Raw genomic sequence first — 25268 nt, forward strand, 5'->3', positions numbered from 1 at the left:
GGTATGTTAAAATGTCTGGAAAGAACACGAAAACCCATGGTAGCATTCAGACACGACTGAGGCCAAGAGTCCCCTTCTTCCCCTGAATCCGCGCCGCCGAGCAGTGACTTTGACTTCGCCGCACTCAAGCTTGAGTTGCTGGCTTCATTGAGGAATGACATAGTTAATATGAAGACTACTATCAAGTCTCTCACTGCGACCGTGACTCAATTAGAGAATAAATGTGAGGATTTGGAGTCGAGGTCACGGCGCAATAAAATTAGGATAGTGGGAGTTCCAGAGGGCGCTGACACATGTACAACTGCTGCAGTAGCGGCCTTGTTAAAGGAGGTGTTTAGTCTGGAGAAGGAGCCGGTTTTGGACTGGTCCCACTGAACCCTTCAGCCAAAGCCCAAGCCTGGTGAATGACCATGAGCTATTGTGTGCAGATTCCACTATCACAGTGACTGTGTTGACATTTTACGCCGTGCGAGAGAGTGTGGGATTTGACCATCTCCGTTTTCCATGACTGCACAGCCAAAATAGCCCGGGCCCAAGCCGCATTTAACGAGGTTCGGTGTCAACTTCGTGGTATTGAGGGCGCTCGCTATGGAATACTTCATCCAGCTCGGCTTCGCATTACATATAACAGTGTCCAGAAGGACTTTATTTCAGCGGAGGAAGCAGGAGACTATGTTAAACTCTTGATATTGGGGTGAACTGTATCACCTACACAGCGGCATCTTTTTCGCTCTTCTTTTATTTTTATTTTTTGCACTCGGTCTTCCAGCTCTACAGTATTCGGATTTTTATTGAAGATATTGTCGTTGCATTACTTCGCCTAGATTTTGTGGACTCACTTCTCTTAAATCTACTTCTGTATTAATGTGGTTCTCTGTTTTGATGCTCTGACTGGGTTAGAGTTTCAGTTTATTTAATTTTATTAGTGCTTTTTCCTTAGCTTTACGTCCTACACTGTTATATTATTTGTTACAAGTCTTTGAAAGTTAAGGACATTATATTTGTTATTGTGCGCAGACTGTTTATCAGACTTGAAGTCAGTAGGGGCTTTTTCTCTTACTGGAACTTTTTGTCTTTTTTGGTTAGTTCAGCTTACTCTCCGAGTTGTTTTCACATTGTGGACAACTTTTAGTTATTGTGGGAAACACTGCTGTCTCCTTTGTTTTATGAAGACTATGGGTGTGTGTGTGTGTGTGTGTGTGTGTGTGTGTTTGGGGGATTGTGAGAGTAAACAAAACATGCCAATGCTTTGAAGGATGTGAACTGGAACAGAGTAATGTTAGTCAATTGCAAATCTGTTTTTAGAGGATTTAAACCTAACATGGTGAACAAATTATATTATAGAATTCAGGCAATTTTATTGGGGTTATCTCATACAGTGTGGCAAGTAATAATCTGGAAAGACCTTTGTAATATCACTGTCTAAAACTGGATTTAAAGAGAAGCGAATCAGTAAATGAATCACATGTAAATGAATCACATGAAAATGATTCACATGAAAATGAATCACATGTAAATGAATCACATGTAAATGAATCATATGAAAATGAATAAATAAATTAAAAGTAAGAATCCGTTAAAGGTAGGCGATACAGTATTCCCAGCTAGACGTCATAAACTGAAAGGAAGTAGGTTCAAAAGTGTGTTAGGAACAGAGGATCAGGTTAAAGAAATTACTGGATCAAATACTGTGCTACTGGAGAATAACGGACTACAATCCATAAGAGATTTAATATGGAAAGTAGACAAGACCTAGAAAATCTTCAGGATGGAGGAATGAGCAGGGAACAGAGAGTTTCCCTGATAACTAGCAAGCAGGCATAGTAAGGGTAATCGTGGACCCTAAACAAATTGTAATAGCAAGGGCAATGGATTGGGAAAAGGATCATTGCCAGGGAAGGATGGGTAGGCCGGAGGCTGATCACCTGTCGACCTACACACCTTACCCATGGGGCTCATGTGTTATTTGCAACGAACCCAGTATCCGAGTGAAGTGGCAAGGGCCTAGAAGAGACTCAGGCCCATATAAAAGGTTGGCCTCAGGGGACCTTAACATTTATCAATGGAACTTAGATGACTGGAACCTACCTGAATGTCAGATAGGTATTATCGTGGTCTGTGGACCATGTAGAGTGAAATACCCAAAAACAATGATACTTGAACAAGAAGTTAACATGAAATGTGACTGTCTTAAATGTTCATACTGTGTGTCCACCTACAGAGAGCTAGGTAAGACCTGCCTCTGTGATTAGGATGGATGGCAAGTAAATATGTGTCTGAGGTGTGACATATTAGAAGGAAAGGGTATTCTCAGAACGACAACACTAAAGCAAGGAGCAAACACTAGAACCTGTCACGCGCCCATAGGCCTAGTAGAAAAGGTACAAACTAGGCTAGGGACCAGGAGAGGGAAAATATTGACCTCTTTCGTCAAACACCCATCAAGTGGGTATACACCAGAAAAACTAGCCTTGTTTCAGAACTGGCTAGAGGGTCATGTTGATCACTCTGGATTGAATCCAGAAGAAGGCAGAACAGGCAAAAATACCCAAGCACGTAAATAGTCTATGGGAGCTCAGGATGTGGCAGAAGGTCTTATGCAATAGTGTAATACAGACAGAATCCTGCAAGATAAAGAGGAACGAAGAGAGAGGAGAACACACAGGATGGTTAGAGATTAAGAAAGAGGAAGACTGGGAGTTAACAACCTAGGAGACTCTAGTTATCTGTGAAGCCATGGATCTTGAATGGCAAGGGGCAGATATAAGAGGCCCCTGCACAAGGAGAGATAAGAGTGATGAAGCAATAGAAATCATGACAGGCCTCAGCTACCATAAAAGAGATTCAGAGACTGTGATGCCTGGAAGTGCACAGGAAATCATCCTGTTAAGTGGCAGGCCCAAATTTGAGTGAAAAGCTCAGATGGAGACATTATAAGCAATTGTCTTCCAGTAGAAGGATTAAAAGTGCTAGCAGAAGAAGGAGAGCAAGAGCTAACCTGTCATATTAGGTTTAAAGCTACAATTGGAAAGTGCTCTCATCCTGACTATGAATGGCTAGAAGGAATTACATGTAACCTAGCATTCACTGAATTACCAAAAATGGAAAAATTTAAGAAAAGATTGTTTGGAAAAAGATGGGCTACCTAGCCCATCAATCTCTGCTATGTAACAAGGGGTTAGGGGAACCAAGTAACCCTTCCCCTTCCCCGAATTTTATTTTTCAGATGACCCACAGAAAATTAAGAAGAAACTCATCCACAGACAGTTTAATACGCCTGGAACAGGAAGCAGCCAGGAGAGGCACAAAGGCCTATGGATGGGGAGTACTGATATTAGTGGTAACCACACTGATAACAAGCCCACTCTTTATGACTTATGAAGAGATCAGACATAGCAATACCACACATATAGAATGCAAACAAATCCACATGACAATACCCAGTATAAAAATTAGGAATATAACTATCAGAAATTTAACCTTCAACGTGGAAAACCAGAGAGAAGTAATTAGAGAACAGTGGCCAACTGTAGATTGGGAAGAATTGGAAAACTGCACGAATGATGAAATTTCTGATGAATACTATATGGGGAATTGGAGTAAATACATTACACCTAAGGGTTTGGAAGTTTCCAAAAACAATATCCAAGAATTTTCACGCTTGAAAGGAATAATTAGTCTAAATAATACCCATTGGAGGATAACTAGAAAGGAAAGTAACCATTCGAGCACAGTGATTACCAATACTTGGAAGAAAACTACAATTAAAATCTGGAATCAAATCATTAAAGGAACCTATAAAGAAGAAATATATGACTGTGGGGTATATACCATACAGGAATTGGAACCAGAGGCGGAAAATACTGACTATACCTTGATCCCGATCATAGAACCCGAGGTTAAAGTTGAAATACAAAATAAAAGTAAGAGTAGAGTAAAGAGAGCTACTTACTCAGAAAAGATCCCTGAGTGTTTTAGATCCCCGAGTGTTTTACTCGAATGGAACAAAATATAACGCTAAGGCCCAAATAGGAGCTATCACGTGTCCCTGTGTATATAACAGAGCCATAAAGGCTCAGGGGCTACAGGCCTCTTGCATTGAAAAATCCTCGTTGTATGTACATTACAGGAACAGCCTGGTCATAGCTCAAACCCATTTTCAGGCCAGAACAGTAGTTAACCATAGGGATCTAGGATGGGTATCAAAATACACCCACCATCATAGTAGGAAAAACCATAAACATGCACAGGAGGGAACCTGGGAAGGAGTATCAATTATCCCATATGCAGCATACGGGAACCGGAGTAGTGGAGAATATATAGTATTCAGAAGAATGAAGAGTTCCCTAACCCTCGCAGTCGCCCTAAAGACAGAACGACACTGTAGATACTTTGAAACCAAGGGAACAAGCAGAGAAAAATCAGTATTATGGGTAGTAAATGCTAGCAAAAAATGGAATGAAACACTATACTGGGATAAATTGTCAGATATCCGCTATCTGGTGTCTGTCAAGTTTCGTGACGTAGAGTAAGATAGGACGGATGCAAGCGCGGTTAGAACGCTTTTCTTTATTGAGAAACACAGGCAGGTAAATCCAAAACGTGATCCAGAAACGTAATCCAAAACATGCAAGAGGTCAGGTGATCGACAAACAGGCATACACAGGGCTAGGCAGGAATCAAGGTCGTGGTCACGGAAAACAGGGTCGATAAACACAACGAGAAACATAGACAACAGCGAGGGACTGGTAGCGGAGAAAACAGCGTGAACTAAACTAACGAACCTAAACATGAACTAAGACATGGGCTATGACTATGACTATGACATTCACAATGAAACACATCTACATCTAAATCATCTAATCTATCTACTCTAATATTCCCCGTTGAGTGTTGGGAGGCATGCGGTATATATGCCGACATGATCAGCCTCGTAACTGCTAACAGCTGAGGGCAATACAGACACACCTGACACCACAACCAATGACAGGATGAGGAGGAGACATAACAGAAACATAAACAGATGCACGTGTAGAAATGTCACGATTGTCATAACTGTCCACATGGGAGAAGCAGGTGCTTGCGCACCTGCTCATGCACGCGCGCTCACATGCTCCACAGCGCGCTGCACAAAGGGGGACTCATGACAGTGTCATCCTACTGTGCCAAAGAGCACAGTTGTAAAAATTATAAAAAGGACTGGGAGGTCCAGGCCAATATGATCGGAACGAGTTACAAAGTAGATTTTCAAAAATCTGACTATAGCAACCAGCAGGGGAGGATATAAGTTTCAAGTATATCTAGGAATATGTGCGTGTATTGAGAAAACCAGTAAAACCGTTAATCACACAAGTTTCAATCTGAGAGGGAGAGACGGTCACCTAATGTGGCATCGCATAACAAACTGGAGATTTCCCCCAGGTCTCACAGAACAGGAAGCCAAAGATAGAGGACTACATACTAAATGTATGGGACTACATAATAAACCAGCCTTGCCAAACAATGCGTATGAATCTAGTGCTTGATATAATGCGTCATGAGCAATATCCTATTTTTTCATATGACCAAAGCCAAAGCAAGGTCATGTATATATATATCACTATATATATTAAACCCACTAAAGCCACTGTGACTAGTGAAAGAGGTACACAGATAATAAAGGAACTATGCCTAACGACAGGAACCTCTAGCACACTTACATACTGTAGAAGATGGTCAGTGAATGAAGAATTACGTTTGGGAACTGTGCATGGGTTTCAAGAATGAGTCTTGCCTTAAAATGGCAGTAGTAATAAGAGTCCTAAGAGAAGTAATAGAATGAGTATGTGTGTCTTCACTAATCAACGGACATAAAAATGAGGCCCCCTGGATGCCTAATGCTGACACTATTAGCCATAGTGGACCAGGGGTCGCTACCAATAACTGGTACTGGATTTGGAATAGAAATAAATATTATCTACCTAGGTAGACCAAGGACAGTTAGCAACAACTTATTGGGAATGGTTTAGAGAAAGAGTTAGACTGACTGGAGGCGTCGTAAAAGCTGTTGCAATAAATATAGCAGACATGACCATGAGTGTATGGAACACAATGTGGGATGTCATAGAATGGATAAAAATTCATTGGTGGTACTTGGTCATGGGTCTAGGTATATTCTTTGTAGTGCTAAGAGGACATTTCTTAGGGGTTTGGAAATGCTGTGCATGGACAGTGAAAGGATGTATATGCTGTTGTAAGTGGAAATTGCTCAAAGATAGAAAAAGATACAAGCAAGAGGCCACAGAAAAACTGTTAAACAAGGGTGATTACGTCAAAGGTAAAAAGAAGAAGCTCAGGGAGAACAGCAGTTACATGCTGTGAGGAGCAAGATAAGACCCAGGAGGAGCTTCTTGAACCTGATAAATAGAGATCTAAACGCAGCTGTACTGACACAGCTTCAAGAACCTCTAAACCAGACCAAATTTCGACTTGAACTTGCATCAGGGATCTTGATTAAAACCAATCCTTAGAGAAATGGTGATCCTGAGTGAGGATCAAGCCAAGGCTGGGGCCTCAGAAGCCTTTGACCCCGTCATGCTACAGATAATTTTTTATTATTTTATCTGGATTACCTGGTCAGTGTGGCAAATCCTACAAAGAAATCCCGGATGTCAGGGTATAATTGCTGTAGTAGGACTTATTTTTATATACTTTAGATATAGAATATCTGTAAGCCTGATAGTAGCCCAACTGTTCACAGGCTCGAAAGGCTGGAATAAATTGTTGGGACCAAGAGGGTGTTACTCGCTCATTATGGAAGTATTTTTAATACAAATAGTACTGTACCTAGGAAACAAATTCAAGTTTTCATACTGTAAATTCATTGCATCGACGATACACTGTTTATGGGTATTGTATATAACTGCCCTGAACTTAGTAAGAAATGGAAGAACCTTAATCAGAACAATGTTATGAATAACTGTATTTTCTACGATATGTATAATGATGGGAGAACTTTACAACAGTCAAGGATCCAAATTGATAGGAATGGTATTCTTCTTTATTGACCTAAGGACATTAGGCAAAGTTTGTAGAATAGTTAATTGCAAGTGTTGTACCTGTGAGGACTTACGAGATGTCTTATCCAAATAGGAAGAATACATGAACCTAGAAGACATGGACATCCCCAAAAGATAAGCTCCTAGAAGATTAGAAAGATGTGATTTATGTTTGGAAAATCCAATTAAGCGATATTATATGTTAACTACAGACTATAAGCATGTATGTTCAGAATGTGCATGTAGACACACAAAAGTATGGGGAATTAACCCCTATACAAATGATATCCACTGGAATATCTGTACCTAAGAAAAATTAGTACAGTAGAAAATACATTCAGAAGTTTTGGCTTAGTCAAATGTGAACTTTCTTTAGATGAGAAAGGTGCTACTTTCACTCCAGATTGGTGTCAAATAGTAAACCCAAGGAAGTACTGGGCGGTAGAGACACACGGAGGTAGAATCTTTTACAATCTGTTGGGATTCAAAGAAATGGCTAGCATCATAGTAGAGAGGTATAAAGTGGTATGGCAGCCAACAGGACAATCGGCATGTGCTTAATATATAAAAAATATCTGTTTTACAGCCTGCAGTAATAACTAGATGTCCTAAGGGCCAATGGGGAGGTCAAAATGGAACTTATCCCCAGAGGCTGGTGTCCCGAGGGAATCTTGAGGAACTGGGGACCGCCCAGGGGTATTATCTGCTGCTGGCTTCATGTTAATTACTTATGCTCATTGCCCAAGGATTCTGAACGCTTCCAACCATATTTTTTAAATGAATTAGGCCCCTTAAATTCACATGTTTTGAACAGGGACCCAGAATGGTGGGAGTGTACCCTGATTCCTAAATTTTACGATGGCCGATGGCATTTTCAAATTCTAGCCGAATTTGAGCTAGGTGTCCAAATGTGGTGTGATGATTACCTTCTGTTTGTACTACCCTTCCCAGCTTCTGTTGGATTAATAGATAATGATACTTATGAAACTGATAATGAAACTGTAGGACTGAGACTCCAGGAGAGGGTTTATAGGAGATTTGGATCTCAGATATATGTAGCCTCAATCCTGTTATTTCCAGCTTAAAGTAAAATACAAGCTGATGTATTATGTTATGTGATGTTATGTGATATGTGGAAATGATTAAAACTGTATTATGATTAAACTATGTAAAGAACCGCAACCTTGACATAAAAAGAGGACCAAGAAGAAGGAGGGGGGCAAGCCAGCAACATGGAGGAAGACAGATTGGAAAGTCTTCTGGCTCGGGGAACCGCTAAGAAAGCTGTTCCTAACATTATGCGAGACTCTCTGCTCTTACTAGACAAATATATGAATTGGGAAAATTGATAGAACTTGAAATTGATTTTTTTTTTATATATCTCTTCTTAAAAGAAAACCATTTTTGTAACGACACAGGGAGGTGAGGCAGGAGCAGATGCAGGTCAACGTCTTTATTTGAACTTCTAACCAGCAAACAAGGAAACGCGGTCTAGACAGGAACAGATGATCTAGCTCTAAACATGAAAACTGGATACGAGGCATGAAACAGAAACCGGACCCGAAAACAAGACCGCCTAGTACACGTAACGCATTCACCATTACATTCACTCAGTTAACGTCAATATTGCACGAAGTGCGCAGCCACAAGAGGGGTTTAAATAGCAAACATAATCAAACATAGACATAGAAACATAGACACCTGGATTAAATCAAGACACACCCTCGCACATCAGCCAATGTCTAAACAGAAGGAGGACCAAAACCAAAAGCCAAGGCGCGTGTCCATCCGCAACAGTTCAGTCACATACATGCATGCACTCAGAAGCCGCATTGCAGTGCCATCTGCCGGCGAGGGCGTAACTGAACCCCCCTCCAACGAGCACACCCCTCCAACAGCGGCCCGGGGCCCCTGTGTGAGCTGTCTCACGATGTATCGGAAAAAGAAGCGGCCTTCGCCGGGCAGCAGACAGAAGGAGCATCACCCCCAGCGGGACTGAAAGTCGGGGCGCTGTCCTCGGTGGGACTGGAAAGCTGGGTGATTCCACCAGCAGGGCTGGAACGCTCAGTGATTCCCCCAGCAGGGCTGGAACGCTGGGCGACGTCCCCAGCGGTGGTGGAACACTGGAAACTTTTTCTGTCCTTGGTCATAAGAGAGCAGCGGGCTAAGATAATGATCCTTTATCTTTTACCCCTACACTGTTCATAGTGAGGTTGACAGTCTTTTAGCTGTTTTAACTTTTTACCCATTGTCACTCTATCAAAGTTGTTTCACATTAGTTCATCCATACTTACAGATTGTTGTCTGCCTCAGTGCGGGATTTCTGTCCATGGTTGTACATCATGCAGATGGTGACCATGACACCTACAATCAAGCCAAACACAACCACTGCTCCCAGAATACCAAGAACACCTCCTGGTGGTCCCTGAGCCAGTGGCTTTTCTGCAGAGACAGGGAGAGTAGGGGGAGGGGATGCATGAAGAGGGTGAATATATTTCAAAACAGTTTCAGTGACAATCCTATTCCTTCACAACAGTCAATACTCTCTCCTGAGATTTTACCTAGGTGATGGAATATACAGAATTTTGTTTTATGTCATCATAAAGTGAGTATCAGAGGATCTTCAACTAAAATATCTGATCATGCACCAACATGCACCTGATGCTTTTACAGTTACATCTCAGGCTACAAAATGTGCATTAAAATGATTGTTTGTTTGTATTCTACAATAGACTACTAGAAATGACTGGTGGAGAGAAATTCAGGCAGGATTATGAGAACAATATAATACAAACAGAAGTTGCAGACCATTCTGTTTTTTCTGGTCTCCACAAGTGGCATAGATCTATGACACACCAGCAGGTACTTTGGCATGACTTTCCAAACAATTAATCAATTAACCTCAAAAGCATGCATTGCCAGTCAATTTTGATGTTCATCATGGTAACCACTAGTAACTTATTCAAGAAAACCTCTGGCTAAATTTCAACTTCTGTTTAGCTCTATTGTCACATTAATTGGACCTCTGTTTTGCAATCTGTAATAAACAAACAAACAAACAAACAAACAAATAAATTGTAATTAATTGATTGATTGATTGATTACTTAGAATAATAATAGTAATAGAAAAAGAACTGGCAACAATCATACCTTAGCAGTATTGTATACAGAGCAATTCACTATTATTTGTATAGTGCTTCTAGCAATAAACATTGTAATAAAGCAGCTTTTCAGAAATCTGTATGTAAATTTAGATTCCTAATGAGTAAGCAAGAAGTGACAGCAGAAAGGAAAAACTTTTGAGGGAAGAAGAAACTACGAGAGGAATCTGGGATCCAATTCTTTTCTGGGTAGTACTAAATATTGGAATTCAAAATATTTATATATATATAGAGAGAGAGAAATAGTTTGTATATATTGTAACCTTATTTTTGACAGGTCTAGGTCAAAGGTCAAAAAGATACATATTCTTACTCTCTATATCTAGGTCAAAGGTCATGATCATAAGATATATATATATATATATAGTTATGTTAAATCCGGATCATATGCATTCCAGACACAAATGTTACCATACATAGTATGGCCATGTAGGTTCCCATCCATTTTAGACACCCACACACGTTGCACACATGTTCTTTCTAACACTCCAGGTAGGTCTAGGTCATAAAATATATATATAGTTATGTTAAATCTGGATCACATACATTCCAGACACAAATGTTACCATACATGGTGTGCCCATGTGTATTCCCATGCATTCCGGATAAACACACACGTTGCACACATGTTCTTTCTAACACTCCAGGTAGGTCTAAGTCATAAAATATATATATAGTTATGTTAAATCGGGTTCCCATACATTCCAGACACAAATGTTACCATACATGGTGCCATGTAGATTCCCATGCATTCCAGATAAACACAGACACACACGTTCTTTCCTTTCACATAGAATATGAAGCAGTCCGAGACTCAGGCCTAGGTCAAAGGTCAACACCATAAAACCCGTTCTGATGCATTCCTGCACACACACACACGCACACACACACACACACACACATTTATTTGTTTTACTCTTTTACAGACAGCTTGGTGATTATTCCTGATGATGAGATTTCCGAAACAACCACTCATGACCTTTTGAATCTGAGCTCCACATGTAAGTCATAACATAAAATCATGAATGTTTCATGCTGTAAAGTCTTTCATACGTATTTATAACATTGTTTGTATCATATTCAGAAGTTGAGGGAAACGTGACTAACAGTGCTTACGACGGAGATATTTCAGGTGAGTTGATGTATATTTTACCTTCTATTTACCCACCACAAAAATAAACCAAAAAAAATAATAAAAACTTTCACATGTTGTGTGACTTATAGATACAAGTGATGCAATAGAATCGAATTACAAGAGATCTGCGCAGCGTGGTGTGAATTCTTCGAAGCAAAGACTGATTTATTGGAAAACTTTGGACAGATTGATAATACACTTGAATCTGGTCAAGGTACAGTTTTTGTCCCTTTACTGTACAGCACACTTGAAAATGTGAATAGATGTCTCTCAATGAACATAAAGTTGATTAGAAAATTGTATGATAGATATGGCGCAGAAACAACCGAAATACAGTTCGGATATGGAGACTAATAAAAAGAGAACCGAAAATTCTCCATTATCCCATGATTTCTATTATGATGGAAACCAGAGTTTTTCAAAGGGTCCGTTATATCATGATTCATACACAACCCTGAACCCATGTTTAACTGAAGCAATCAACCGGCTGGTTCTTAGTGAGAGAACTATTCAGAGTCCAAATTACGTCGTATCAAACACATCGGTGAGGCCAAATGATATATTTTCTGAATTAAATCAATGTCTGCTAGAGTTACATATTAACCTAAATGAACACAGTCATTCAGTACAATTAAAGCCTGATCTAATCGATGCAGTCAATTAGTTGAATGAAAATTTAAGATCGTCAGACCAGAGCAATACTCAAAATGAAAACCCCAGCCGAAATTCTAGTCAAACTGTATCAAGTACACCGGTGACGTTGCACGACATATTTTTCGAATTAAATCAATGTCTGTTAGAGTTACAAAATAACCTAATCGAACAAAGAGAATCTATGCAGATAAATCCTTGTTTAATAGATGCAGTGAATCAACTCAATGAAAATATGTCATTATCTCCCGTTCAGAATATCGTCTCAACTCCAGAAAACGCTCAGGAACCTAGACCATTATCTTCTCATGATGTGATATACGAACTTAATCAAAGTCTTATGAGAATAAATGACAGTCTGGTTAACTTAATCGAATACCCCGCCAATATTCCACAAAATTCGGAAAACGATAATGAGTACAATCATCCAATGGAAAACATGCACTCACCCGATATACAAGATTCTCAAATGGAAAACATGGACTTGCCCGATATACAAGATTCTCAAATGGAAAACATGCACTCACTCGATATCCAAGATTCTCAAATGGAAAACATGCAATCGCCCAATACCCAAAATTCTCAAATGGAAAACATTCAATCACCCGATATCCAAGTTGAGCAAGATGGTGATGGATTAGATCCTAATATTAGAATAATTAATCGGGAAAAATTCAACAACACTGAGATTAGGAGAAGAGTGAATTTTTCTTTGATTGCTAATATCGACAGCTTTGCAGATTTTTATAATTATGTTTTAGAAATTTTAAACAGTGTGATTGAAATCGCTAACAATTTAATTTCTGCTGAGGATGTAGTCACCGTTGAAATCAGAGGTGATACGATCAATGTTTCATCACGTGTTCAATTAGACAAAAGTGTCATCAATTTACGTTCTTTTCTGACCATGCTCGAAAATGCAATTCAGAGTAAACGTGAAATTTTTACCGATAATACCCTTGAAATCGTCATCCAAATCGTCCGACCACCTCGGGGTGGTGGAATTAGAAGGAAAATAGGCCATATATTCAAATCAGAAACCATACAGAAGAAAATTAAGCATCTATACATTTTTCACAACAGAGACAACATGTGTTTCGCCTTGTGTGTTACCCAACTTTTGAATCGTGAAAAAAATGATTTTGAAACCGAACAAATCACTAGAAAATTACAACACGATGTCGGATTATCCATAAACACCGCGGTCAGCTTCGCTGTCGTATCGAGATTTGAGAGACTTTTGAATTGTAAAATCGTAATTGTACACTGTTCTGCTAGCAAAGCTGGATACTCTTTCTTTCAAACTAGCAAGACTACCCACGAAAAAACGATTTACTTGTTTTTGCATGACAACCACTATTATGGGGTTAAAAGTATCACCGGACTATTAGGTGAAATATTTTATCTATTTCAGGACAACTTCTCATAACCTCCCTTAGTTCTCTGGTATCCATGAGTTACTGGTAATCGATGAGCACGTTCCTTCGATTGTTTATTTCTAGAATACTGTTGAAACTGGCTTACACGATTAGATTCACCGTGCTCGGAAGCGGTTGACGAAATCTGAGTTCCAATCGCATATTTCCCGATTTTATTAATGACAAATGTTGCCCACAATCGTCATCAGGATTCAGGTTGAAGGCGAATAAAGTATATCCGTTCAGGTACTCTTCTCTATTTTTCGACAAAGCCTGATCTTTCAGCTGCTTTCCTGATGCTAAACTTAAAGAATGGAATTCACGGACCACGTTACCGGACTGAAAAACAGGCTGAAATGGTTTTGCAGGATATTGAGTACCGTCTACGTAGAGTGCGATAAATTCTGCATCATAATGTTTAAAATTAAAAGGGTTTTTATTGTATGACCCGCTGAAGGCATCATTGTCTACCATCCCAAAGATAATGGTTTTAGGTAAAGGGCCGAGGAAAAGGTTCTCTTGTGAACAAATGCGGCTCCCTGCAGCTAGACTGAAGGTCTTCAAACAGAATCTTTCGATTGGGTACTTGGCTGTGGAGCTGAGAAGTGCTTGCCCATGGCCGATTTTAAAGACAGTGAGACGGATACTTTCTTCACAAAAAGAGAAGCGTTGAGTATTTTCAGATTGAAATTTGCATTTCCTTCCTTCAAACAGAATTCAGCTTTGCTGCGAACCATTTTAATCCTCAAATCGATACCATTCAGTAAAAGTTTATCCTGAAAAAATATATCCGAGTGAATGTGTCCAATCAGGTCGAAGGTGTTGCAGCACTGAAACTGGCCCTTTTTTTGAGACCTTCATTTCAGCCGTCTGGGTCTGTGGCGTCCATATGCCCAACTGTGTCTTTGTAGAATAGCCCAGTGCAAAATTGTGTTTCCAGGGTATCTTTTCCGTAGTTGAGAAAACTTTCAAATGTAGCGCGGTATGGGTATGTACTGCTAGATTGAGAAATAAGACGATCCCCGAGCATGACATCCATGTGTGAAAAAAGTGAGGCTACAGGGTAGTTAACGACCCCAACCTTTGCATCATTAGCTATATTGGAACCATCAGGGTTCACGATTTTACAGGCCAGATGTAAAAAAGTGTTGTTCAAGTCGAGGTAATCCTCCCCGTTTCCAGCCACGTAGAACTCCAGGGGTCTGTTGTCCGTAAGAGCGGAAAGTGGAGGTATTTCGACATAAGTGTACTTTTCAATACTCGTTTGGGTATAAGGAAATGTGAAAATATCCAATTCTGTCTTGGTACACTCTGAGGATAGACTGTGTAAGAAAGCCATGATGTTAGAAAATGTTCAGCCGATTTCTCTTGTGAGAGATGGAAGGATGCCTGTTGCCTCTCTGCTCTGTCTTTTTCACACTGGTCTTGATTTTAGTAACTTTGCATCTTTTATTAGGAATCACGTGACGATGCCCTGAGAGCCTTTTAGATTTTTTACGCGTAATCAACGCAAGCCCCGATCCATCTTGATTCTGAGCTTGTGTCTTGCTCATAATGTTGCTGAATACATTGCTTACGAAACCTTTAGCCGCTGTTTTTAAATGAGGTTTTGCAATAGCAAATCCCCTTTTGAGGAACGGAACCACCATTCTAAAAATTCCCTTGAACAGACCTCCTAGCCCTGACCCATACATGGTGGGGACACCTTGAAAACCCGGAAGGCCATTTCCAACCTGGTGGACATAATAATCCACGTAGGTCTGCAGATGAACGTAGCCCCTATCCATCATTTTACATGCGGAAAGAATGTTTAGCTTTTGGGATATGATGTGTATTTTATTTTTCATAGGGTTATAGAATAGCTCTATTCCGAGTTCCATTTTCTTTATGATTTTGTTGATTTCATTAACCACTTCATCGATACTTTTATAATATCCAGGAGTGATATTAAAGTTACTGTTTTGTGTTCTTTTTCCATCCCTCTGAATAATATGACACAGATTGTCTTCCTCTGTTAACGAGTACCAACTCTGGATATATTGAACCTCCGCGAGCGAGACTTCCCACAGTCCGTTCAAATCGATTGGTTTGGTGAATTTAGTAGTGTAGTGCGCAATCTTATTATTAGGGTAAATATCCAAAGACGCGTTGCTTGGAAGGGTCACAAAGAATCCACACTCTTCCATGGTTTAATGAATATAGTTTTCAGTTTTGTTCACGACGATCCTTTTGTTATGTTAACTACGTCTTCGACCAGAACCCAGGAATTAAATTTATCGGGCCACCCCACCCATTTCACCAGACAGACTTTTTTCTAATTTCGAGTCTTTTCAGACAAGATTTTCTCAATTTTATACGTCTTGTCCTTACCGATAATGATCTTTTGTAACTCGGGTTCATAAAATGTTCCCTCAATTTTTTCACCATCATAGTCTTGTAATTTATATAATGGGGGATCTCTCGGTATCTGTTCGGAGATTGTACAATATTCATCCGTAAAGTTTTGCTCGTATCCTTTCTCAAACTGTCTTTTTAAATGGGAAATACTAACGATATCACCGACTTTAACTTTAACTTGAATTTTAGTTTCTTTAATTTAGGTGAGAACAGTCTGTAGAGGGTTTTAAATACTGAATTGGCTTCGTTGACCTCGGCGGGTTTCATTTTGATGCTGGAATGGTAATTGTGATTGTACGCTTGAATCAAATCCTGAACTATGTCAGTGTATTTTCTCATGTTAAAAGCAGTAAAATATCTCCACATCCTGGTCTTTAGTGTTCTGTTGAACCTTTCACACACCGATGCTTTTTGCCCCGTACCCATAGCAAAGTGAACAATGTCATGTTTTTCATTAATGTTTGAAAATTTTTGTTAAAAAATTTTTTGGGGACTCTACCTTCCTTTAGAATGGAATCAAAAGCTTTAGTTACCTCGAGTCCGGTCTTGTTTCGTAACACACATACCCAGGCATATTTGGATAAAATATCTATACACGTGATCATAAATTTCGCATTGTCGTTACTCTCTGACAAGCTGCTCATATCAACTAAATCAGCTTGCCATTGTTCATCGATGTTCTTCACAAAAACCTTGTTTCTTTTAAACTTTGTAGATACTGGTTTATGTACACTATATGCATCCTGCTCTGCTAACCAGTTTTTTATTTCAGTATCATTAGCTCATTTACCTATTTTCTCAACAATAGCTCTTTGCAAACTCTCAACGTCACCGTACAAACCAGGTTCTGACGGTGTATAATATATATTCTTCATCAGTCGGTCAGTCATTTTGAGTGTCAAGACAAAGAATGATCAAACACCAGTGTAGATTAAGCATTATATCTCAGAACAAGTGAGCTTGGTATTAAATATTCAATCAAAGTAACGTTTTCCATTCTAAACAATTTACAATCACACTCAGGTTTAGATACATGTTTAGTTTTACATTCAAATGTTTCAGCAATACATGTAAGATAAAACTTGATACACACCAATGTGTTAAGGACACACGCTATTTACGAATGTATTCAGCATTTTGTTTTATTTGGCTTCAGGCTTTTCTCGCAGTCAGAATAGACGTGGCTTGTTTTGAAGTTTCCCACGTATGCAACAGTTCAGCGGGTTCCAGAGATGAGTGAAAGGTCCAGTAGTCCACAACGTCTTCACACCCCTGTTCGTTGAAAACGTCTTTGGTTTTCTCCTTGACCTCATTCAGCACGGTTTTGATGTGAGGCTCGTCTCGCCATTCACACACTGTGGCTTCAGCGATACTTGAATTTTTTCCAAAGATGGAGTGTGTTTGATACCACACAGTTTCAGACCTCTTGCCAATGTGTATTTGAACCACGGTTTAAACAGTTTTTTCAGCAATCTGTAGGTGTTTAGGTGCAGATAGTAATCTTGAGGATCGAACAAACACGCGTGTTGGAGTTGACTCAAATGTTCGATCGCGCAGCCGTGGCAGTTGTCCTTCAGATCTTGTTGGATAATTCTGTCCAACAGTTCTCCCGTAACAGCACGTATGATGGCTAGCACGGTGTTGGTTATACACCCGTAGGTTTCATCGTTCGGTGTCAGATAGGTCAGATTTCTTTTTCCTAGGTTTTCGCCGTCTTCAAAACCCAAACCAGTCACATCATCATACCAATCATGCCAATGTATATTTGAAAAACGGTTTAAACAGTTTTTTCAGCAATCTGTAGGTGTTTAGGTGCAGATAGTACTCTTCAGGATCGAACAAACACGCGTGTTGGAGTTGACTCGAATGTTCGATCGCGCAGCCGTGGTAGTTGTCCTTCAGATCTTGTTGGATAATTCTGTCCAACAGTTCTCCCGTAACAGCACGTATGATGGCTAGCATGGTGTTGGTTATACACCCGTAGGTTTCATCGTTCGGTGTCAGATAGGTCAGATTTCTTTTTCCTAGGTTTTCGCCGTCTTCAAAACCCAAACCGGTCACATTATCATACAGGGTAGCATCAGAGTTGTAGAAAACAGGGTTGAATTCACCAGCCATATTGCTTGTTGATGCTCAGAATACTTTGACTCGATATGTATTTAGACTCATTTATATAGCATGTGGGAGGAGTCTTGGGGAAGGTGGAGTTTCTGATCAAGAGTAGTATATTGATGATCTCAGAAGAAAAGATCTTCTAGCCTTACTTTTATTTCTGTTATTTCTTTGTATCTTCCAATTTTTTGAATAATTCATCGATTTGATGGAAGTAGCGTTGCAGATCATGCCAGCTGGTTCGGTTATACCTAACTTCACAGTTCTCTTTGTTATCAGGGGCATCGTCACTGGTTAATTCAGCAGCACAGTGCGGTATTTGCATTGCAGAGATGTACTGTTCCATTTACGTCTGTATGCATCTGGGGAAAAGAAGTCCATTCTAACAATGTAGTCAAAATTCTTACACCATTTTCTGAACTTTTTCCAGTCACCCTTGTTAAAAGTTACGCTCTCTGTAGCGCAGGTCCAGTGGATGTGACCTGGGACCGAGAACTTGAAAAGCAAAACGGTTCCTTTTTCTGCATCGAAAAAAACCCGGCTGTACATCCGTTTAACACTACCCAATATTAAATCTTTTCATGATCTACCATTTTTCCTATTCTTTCCAAAAAAGGGTGAGCTTTTTTCGGGGCATTAGGGCATGAGTCAGCCATGTTGTAAGCTCGCACACGATGTTCTAAGTACAGAGTATTATAAAAACCTAGAGGGGGTGCTCGACTTTTATAGACATGTTCGTATGCATGCTAGTGTCTGTGTGTGTGTGTGTGTGTGGAATACACATGGCCACGCCATGTATGGTAACGTTTGTGTCTGTAATGTATGGGAACCCGATTTAACATAACTATATATACATTTTATGACCTAGACCTACCTGGAGTGTTAGAAAGAACATGTGTATCATTGTATCAATAAAGAGCTTCTTCATGTCCTTAATGCAGGATTCAGACAAAATAGAACACTGAAATAAATAAGAGGGTAAGCATCAAATGAAAATTTCCAGTTTCCTGTGGCAGCAGAACTGTGCAGTCTGTGTTGAGATTTTGTGTATCTGTCTGTGCCAAGAATAGAAACAGCATAGCCTATGGATCCACTGCCACCAGGATAAAGTGTTTCTTAAAGATGAATGAATGATTATTCATTCAAAAGGAAGAAATGGAGGGTTATGGAATGTCCTAGTGAAAGCCCAGATTTGAATCCCATTTATATGTTGTGGAGGGATTTGAAACAGGTAGTACATGCAGGAAAACCCTCAGACATCTTGCAACTGAGAGAATATTGTATGGAACAGTGGTCACAAATTCCAGCAAGCCTGGCGGACAATTATGCAAAATGCCAACAAGAAGTTATTTCTGCTAAAGGGGGCAATACTAGCTTCTGAGGCCAAGGGTGTACTTACTTTTTCCACAGAAGAATATCATATCTATTGATATTTCTGTTGAATAAATGATTGAAATAGCAAATTTCCCTTGTGTTTTTGTTTAAGTACATCAACTTCATTAATAGGCACTGTCTCAAAGATGTCTCAAATGTTTGCTTGTCCAAATATGTCAAAAAAGGAAACAATTTCCATGGGGTGTACTTGTTTTTTCACACGCCTGTATTTGAGCTTTTGTATTAATAACAGTTTTACTTTTGGACAATAAACTCTTTTTAATTCTTAAGTGTTTTAAGCAGTCCTTCCATGATTTTGTGATCGCAGTAGTTACTGCAAAATCAAGGAAACTCAACAACTGAAAAACAAGCAATATTCAGAGGAGTTTGCAATTTGTCAAAATTACTGCAGCTTTTGGCCAAGATGCATCAGGAGACATCATCACAATGCACTTTCAGCCAAAGCCCTCTTTGATTCACATACGTCGAACATGAGTACAGCTAAAAGTAATCATTTACCAACAAACATTGCTGCAAATGACCACCAAAACAATTTTGTGCAATTGCCATTTAGAAAAATTTTCTGTGAAAAAAGCACAAAAAACTGTGCAAATGCATCACAAATTGTGAGGGAAAAAAAGCCACAGCAAAACCAAGCACTTTTGGCCGAAACAATCACAACAAATTAAATCCTGTATGGACTGGTTAACATGTTTGTTCAATTTGACATTACAACTGTTTCCTTCTGTTCTGTGTAATTTCTAAAAATAAAAATAAAAAACAGTTTGGAACCTATTTGAAAAGTGTCCGTATTTAAACCAAAATGGTGCTGGTTCTCGAGCCTGAGCCTGTGCTTGGATGGTATAGAAAATATCAATGAAGTGTATTCAATATATATAACCAACATTTAGAATTATTACTGAAGCATAATCGAATAATCAATATTGGTTAAAAAGCAGAATCTATATGTATAATCAATAGTTAGAAGCATAATCTAAATCCATAGAACAATGTTTGATAAAGTGATATTCTGAATGTGTATTGAGTTGAATGAACTCTGTGTTTTAGTGTACAATAATTGTTCTTCTGTATTAGCTGGCACCTTTCTGCACAGCAATAAATTGGCAGTAGATATTTGCGTGTGTTAGTAAATAACCTTGAGGCCAGATACCAATAAGGGAGTTAGGAGAGGGTCTCTGGAAAGTAAGTAGATATCAGCGGGGACAACCAATAGATACAGACAGATGCTCATTGAGGCCTAAGAAGGGAGTCAGGGTCAGGACACACAAACCTGTGTGAAATCCTTTTTTGTAAAAAGGAAACCTTGTCCTCGTGAAACCTTTTCAAGAAAAACAACTAACTGCGCATACTCCACAAATTTAAGATAACACATAGACATGAATATTTAATTGTGGCAAAAAAGATTGGTCTGTTTTAATGAGGAAAGGCAAAACCCCACCTACAAAGACTACGCTGTGGAGAAAGGTATATAAAATGCTGTGTGTGCTTGCATAATTCGGACTGTCTGCAGATTGTCACACTTTATTGGTTTTCAATAAAGTTTATTTACTTTTTGACATCTACTAAACTCTCTGTCTCTGAAGTTTTTGACTTAGGCTAAAAAGGTTGATTTTTCCACGACATAATTGGTGACCCCGTGATTGACTAGGAACGCAGAGGGAGGCCGTGAGGACTGACCCGGCGGGGAAGCCGCACTAGCGTGACTACTTAATTTAAGGTAAGCAGTTTTCTGTTTTTTGGATAAAACACTCGTGTGGTCTTCCTATGGGTCTGCCCGAGACGTTGCCTTTTCCTCTCATAAAAAGCGCCTTCAAATTATGAGCTAAATTAAGAAAAGAGTGTTTTTTAGATAATAAGGAGTCAGATTGAATACTGAGGAATGTGGACTTGACACTCAAGGCCTAACAGTGATATACAGTGAACTTGCTGAACTGCTGTATTAGTAGAAGTGTCGTAGTCAGAGTGAAGCGGTTGATACTGTACACTGCGCCGAGGGTTTTTAAGAGGTGTGTTATGTATTATGAAGTTTTTATAGAGAAGAAGTGCTGAGCTGATGTGACGTTCTAGGGAGAATGTAGCGTTTAAAAGTTCTAGGGAGAACTTAGTGTTAAGACTTTCAAGAGAGAGTGAACGCATTGGGCCCAATAAACCCTAAGTGGGGTTACGCAAGAGGCGTGTTGAAGTGGGATAAGGGTGTAAGTCTTGTATGTCTATGTTTATATGTTCTGGGGTGTAAGTCTTGTATGTCTATATATTATTTGTGCTGGTTATATTTGCTATATGCTGATTATTTGTGCTGAATGCTGGTCATATCTGCTATATGCTGGTTATAAGTACTAAATGCTATTTTAATGTGCTGACTGATGTTTGAAAGTTTTATAGGTGCGGAATGTTGGTTTAAGTATTTTCTCCTTTTCCTTTTTCTTTTGTGGAGTCGACTCTTGTTTTATTTCTATTATATATTTTTTTACATTATTATTTTGTTGAGTGATTGATCCTAGTTTGGAGGCTAAACGGTCGTTGTCTACTTTTCTTGAGTGAGTTTCTGGCCAGCTGGCCACGTGGCTCTGATCCATCCACGGCTCGCTGTGGGCGCATTCTGCATCAATTGACACTGAACCGTGGTATCGTAAAACTCCACACTGATCCGAGCAGGAAAGCGCTCCAATCCTGTTGAATCAGCGTGTCTGATTTCTTCATTTTCGTGCGACGTTCTCCTGTGATTGTGGTGTCGTGGGGTTCGATACTGTGGCGGTGTACAATTGCTGGGCTCTCCCCGGTGAGTGAGTGGTGGAAATGAGTTGAGGGTGTCCAAGCGAGATTCCACTTCAGTCAGGGGCAATATTCCGGGAGCCTTACATTAGGAAGATATCACTCTGTTATTATTAGAATAAAGTGTGTATATGAACTCCATACATAAGGATACATGTGTGTTTGATAATCTCTGAAAATTAGTTTTGGAGACAAGTGTGAATGTTGCATTAATCAGTGTATGAATATGAGCTCCATACATAAGGAGATAGGTGTGTTTGATAAGGTCTGAAAATTAGTTTTGGAGACAAGTGTGAGTGAAGGCCTCAGTGTGTGAGTGTGTTTGTGTGTGCGTTCTTATCTGCGCACAGATGCTGTGTGTGTGTGATCCTCAGATTGAGCTGGGTAACACAGAACTTTGTAAAATATTTCTGCCTTTTCATTGAATGTTTGAATCTGGTTTGCGTGATTACATCATTGGTGCAGACTGTGGGGTGTGAGTCCGGTGGGACTGTTCATATTATAATAATTACTTTGGTATCAATAACTTTTTTTGTTTTAAAAAAAAAAAAGAAATTGTGGAACAGCCAAGAACTTGGCATTGTAAATATTTTGGACATCTGCCTGATTGCCCGTTGTATAAATCACTTAGAACCTCTAGGCCTGTAATATATAAAAATATACCCAAAAATTAGATGTGTAGGCTTTTCGGTCACTTACCCACATGCAGGTTGTGTGATCCAGCTGGGGAGACACAACCTTTGTTGAAGAATGCATGATCTGCTATATTTCTGCTAATTGAGCTTGGGTGTTACATATTTGACTAAACTCACATTTTGTTATTTAGGCTGAGTGTTATATATCTAGTTCATTCTTTTCATTTGTACCAAGTGCTATACATTGTTTTTGGCATTTAGGTCGTGCTATATACATAAATATATTAAATTTACTCTTGTATCTTGGTACCCTTGTCGGCTGAATTAACAGTTATGTATACCACATACTCTTGTACCTTTAATATTTGAGTCAAAGTTATGGATCTTCAGTAGCCTTTGTCCCAATTCGCACTGTATAGAAAAGGGAACCCTTTTCTACTTCATTTACGAGTATAAAAGAAAGAGTGTTCATGAGAGTGCATACTCATTCATCTGAAGAAGCACATTAAATTAGGAATTAAAGTGCTGAATGGAAGCAGAGTTAGTTACATTGCTATGAGAAACACAGGGAGTCAGTAATCACTCCTGGAAGGAGCGATTTTATTTTGACATCAGAGGGTCGAGGCAGCCTCTAACAGAGCAAAGAAAAAGCACATTTTTGGTGCGAATAACTAATATATTAAATTTACAGAAGTACAAGAAGAATTTCTCAACGTTAACTGGCGGAGACTGATAGAAAATAACTGGACAATTGATAATTTGGAAAAGCTGCTAGACAACTTTTTCCTACCTGAAGCTCCGTGGCATTTTGCCTAGGCATCCATAGCTCCCCAGGTTGAGCCATCCTTCAGATTACGAGGTTTTGAAAAGGGAAAAGGGGAAACTGGACAAATTATAAATAATCCAGTAATAGAGGCATGCCCAGTTCTGAGACAAGTTTATTGGGTAAAACAAACAGCAGAGGGTGGACTTGCGTCATTAGATAAACACACGACACTGGGGGGACTTGTGGTAAAGATTATACCAAACGGTGACAGGCATCATCTGTCACTCAGACTGACTCAAGGAAGTGTTGAGTTGGGGCAGATAAATTATAAATTGGAGTCCTGTGGCATTAAAAAAGGGTGACTGATTATCTAGGCTTAAGCAATTTTGTTATTCCAGAAGTGTGACAAATTGGCATCTACTTCTGTAGAACAGAAGATATCCACCCCTGTAGAAGTGTTGGGGTCTAAGTACCCACTGTGTAAGGAATACATTGCCAAAATCTCAGAAAAATGGCACAAAAGAACTAAGCTCTTGACAACAAAGTGGCCCAGAGAAGGGACATTTGACATGGTGTTGTGTGATGAGATGGAAACATTGATAAAAAAAATTATAAGGTCACTGATAAAAGTAAGCTGAGAGAACCAAAGTGGGAAAAAGAGCAAGAGGTCCTGAGACTGTTCAAAAAAGAAGGAGAAGACTCATGGAAGAGCATGAAACAAGTGAGGAATTGGATGAGAAAAGAAAATAACAAGTCAGATGAAAAAGCAGAGGAGGAGGTTAGGCCTCCTCCTTATTCGTTAGTTAGGTCATCAAATCCATTGGCATTCCCTAACCCGTCTGCGCCCCCTAACGTAGTTGTGCCCCATAATCTTTTTTTACAACCTGGGGGTCTGTACCCAATGATAAAAGGGACAGTGCAGGTAGCTGGGGATGTAGAGATGGTTGAGAAAGATAGAAGCATGTCTGGGAAAAGTAGAAGAAGCTCAGAGGGAGAAAGACAGGGCAAGGAAAGCAAGAAGAATTATATAGAAGCTCAGAGGGAGAAAGACAGGGCAAGGAAAGCAAGAAGAATTATATAGATGCTTATTCTCGGATAAACACTGCCACTGGAGAATTAACAGAAAGGGTATTGCAGAGTGAGGGGAGACTATCTAAAAAAGGCTGTGATGGTTTAGCTAAAGGGAAAGCCTGTGAAAGAATAGAGGAGTTCATATTATGCTAGGGAGGATGAAACAGATTTAGAGGAGGTGAGAGAGGAAGCCAAACTAGATAGGGCCAAAGGAGGAGTAGAAGATACACAGAAACAGCACAGTATGGTGGGAAGGCCTTCACTAGAACAGTGTAGATTCCAGGAAGTGGAACACTGGTGAGTTGCAGGTGGAGACTTGTATTTTGAGTATGTTGGGGAAGAAAATTCTCAATATGAGACATTGCTCAGACCAGGCAATATAACTCCCCTTCCACCCTGGTCACGGGGAGAAGGAGGGAGACTTAGAATACGAAGTCAGACAGACCCAAATAAAGTGGCGAGAGTATTTCCAATTTTGATTAAGGGTGCACAGGCCCAATATGTGCCCTGGGCTACACAGGATCTCGATGGGCTGATCTCTCGCTTTCCTGATATCCACGAGGGAGCTGGGAAGTGGATTACGGTGTTTGAAGAAGAAACGATGGGCAGACTGCTTGCTGTAGGAGATATGAAGGCACTTCTGGCTAAAGTTTTAGGGGGAGGTAAGATGACTGAAATTCTGACAGCAGCGCAAATGAGAGGGGCCGTGGGAACCACA

General features: G+C 39.7%; 1 protein-coding gene across 2 annotated transcripts in view; it reads right to left on the reverse strand.

The window, feature by feature from the left end:
- The window catches only part of nectin1b (nectin cell adhesion molecule 1b), a 304891-nt gene that overhangs the window by 116175 nt on the left and 163448 nt on the right, over positions 1-25268 (reverse strand). The window contains exons 6-7 of one of the 2 annotated variants that reach the window (XM_017465297.3): positions 9332-9479; positions 8476-9178 (exon numbers count right to left, since the gene is read on the reverse strand). In XM_017465297.3, the coding sequence (XP_017320786.1) occupies positions 8836-9178; positions 9332-9479 (491 nt within the window). In that variant the 3' untranslated portion in view covers positions 8476-8835. Of the gene's footprint in view, positions 1-8475; positions 9179-9331; positions 9480-25268 lie in introns of those variants that run through there. The other variant, XM_017465298.3, reaches the window with a different exon arrangement.

Source organism: Ictalurus punctatus, chromosome 4 (assembly GCF_001660625.3).
Source record: "Ictalurus punctatus breed USDA103 chromosome 4, Coco_2.0, whole genome shotgun sequence".
Classification (NCBI taxonomy): domain Eukaryota; kingdom Metazoa; phylum Chordata; class Actinopteri; order Siluriformes; family Ictaluridae; genus Ictalurus; species Ictalurus punctatus.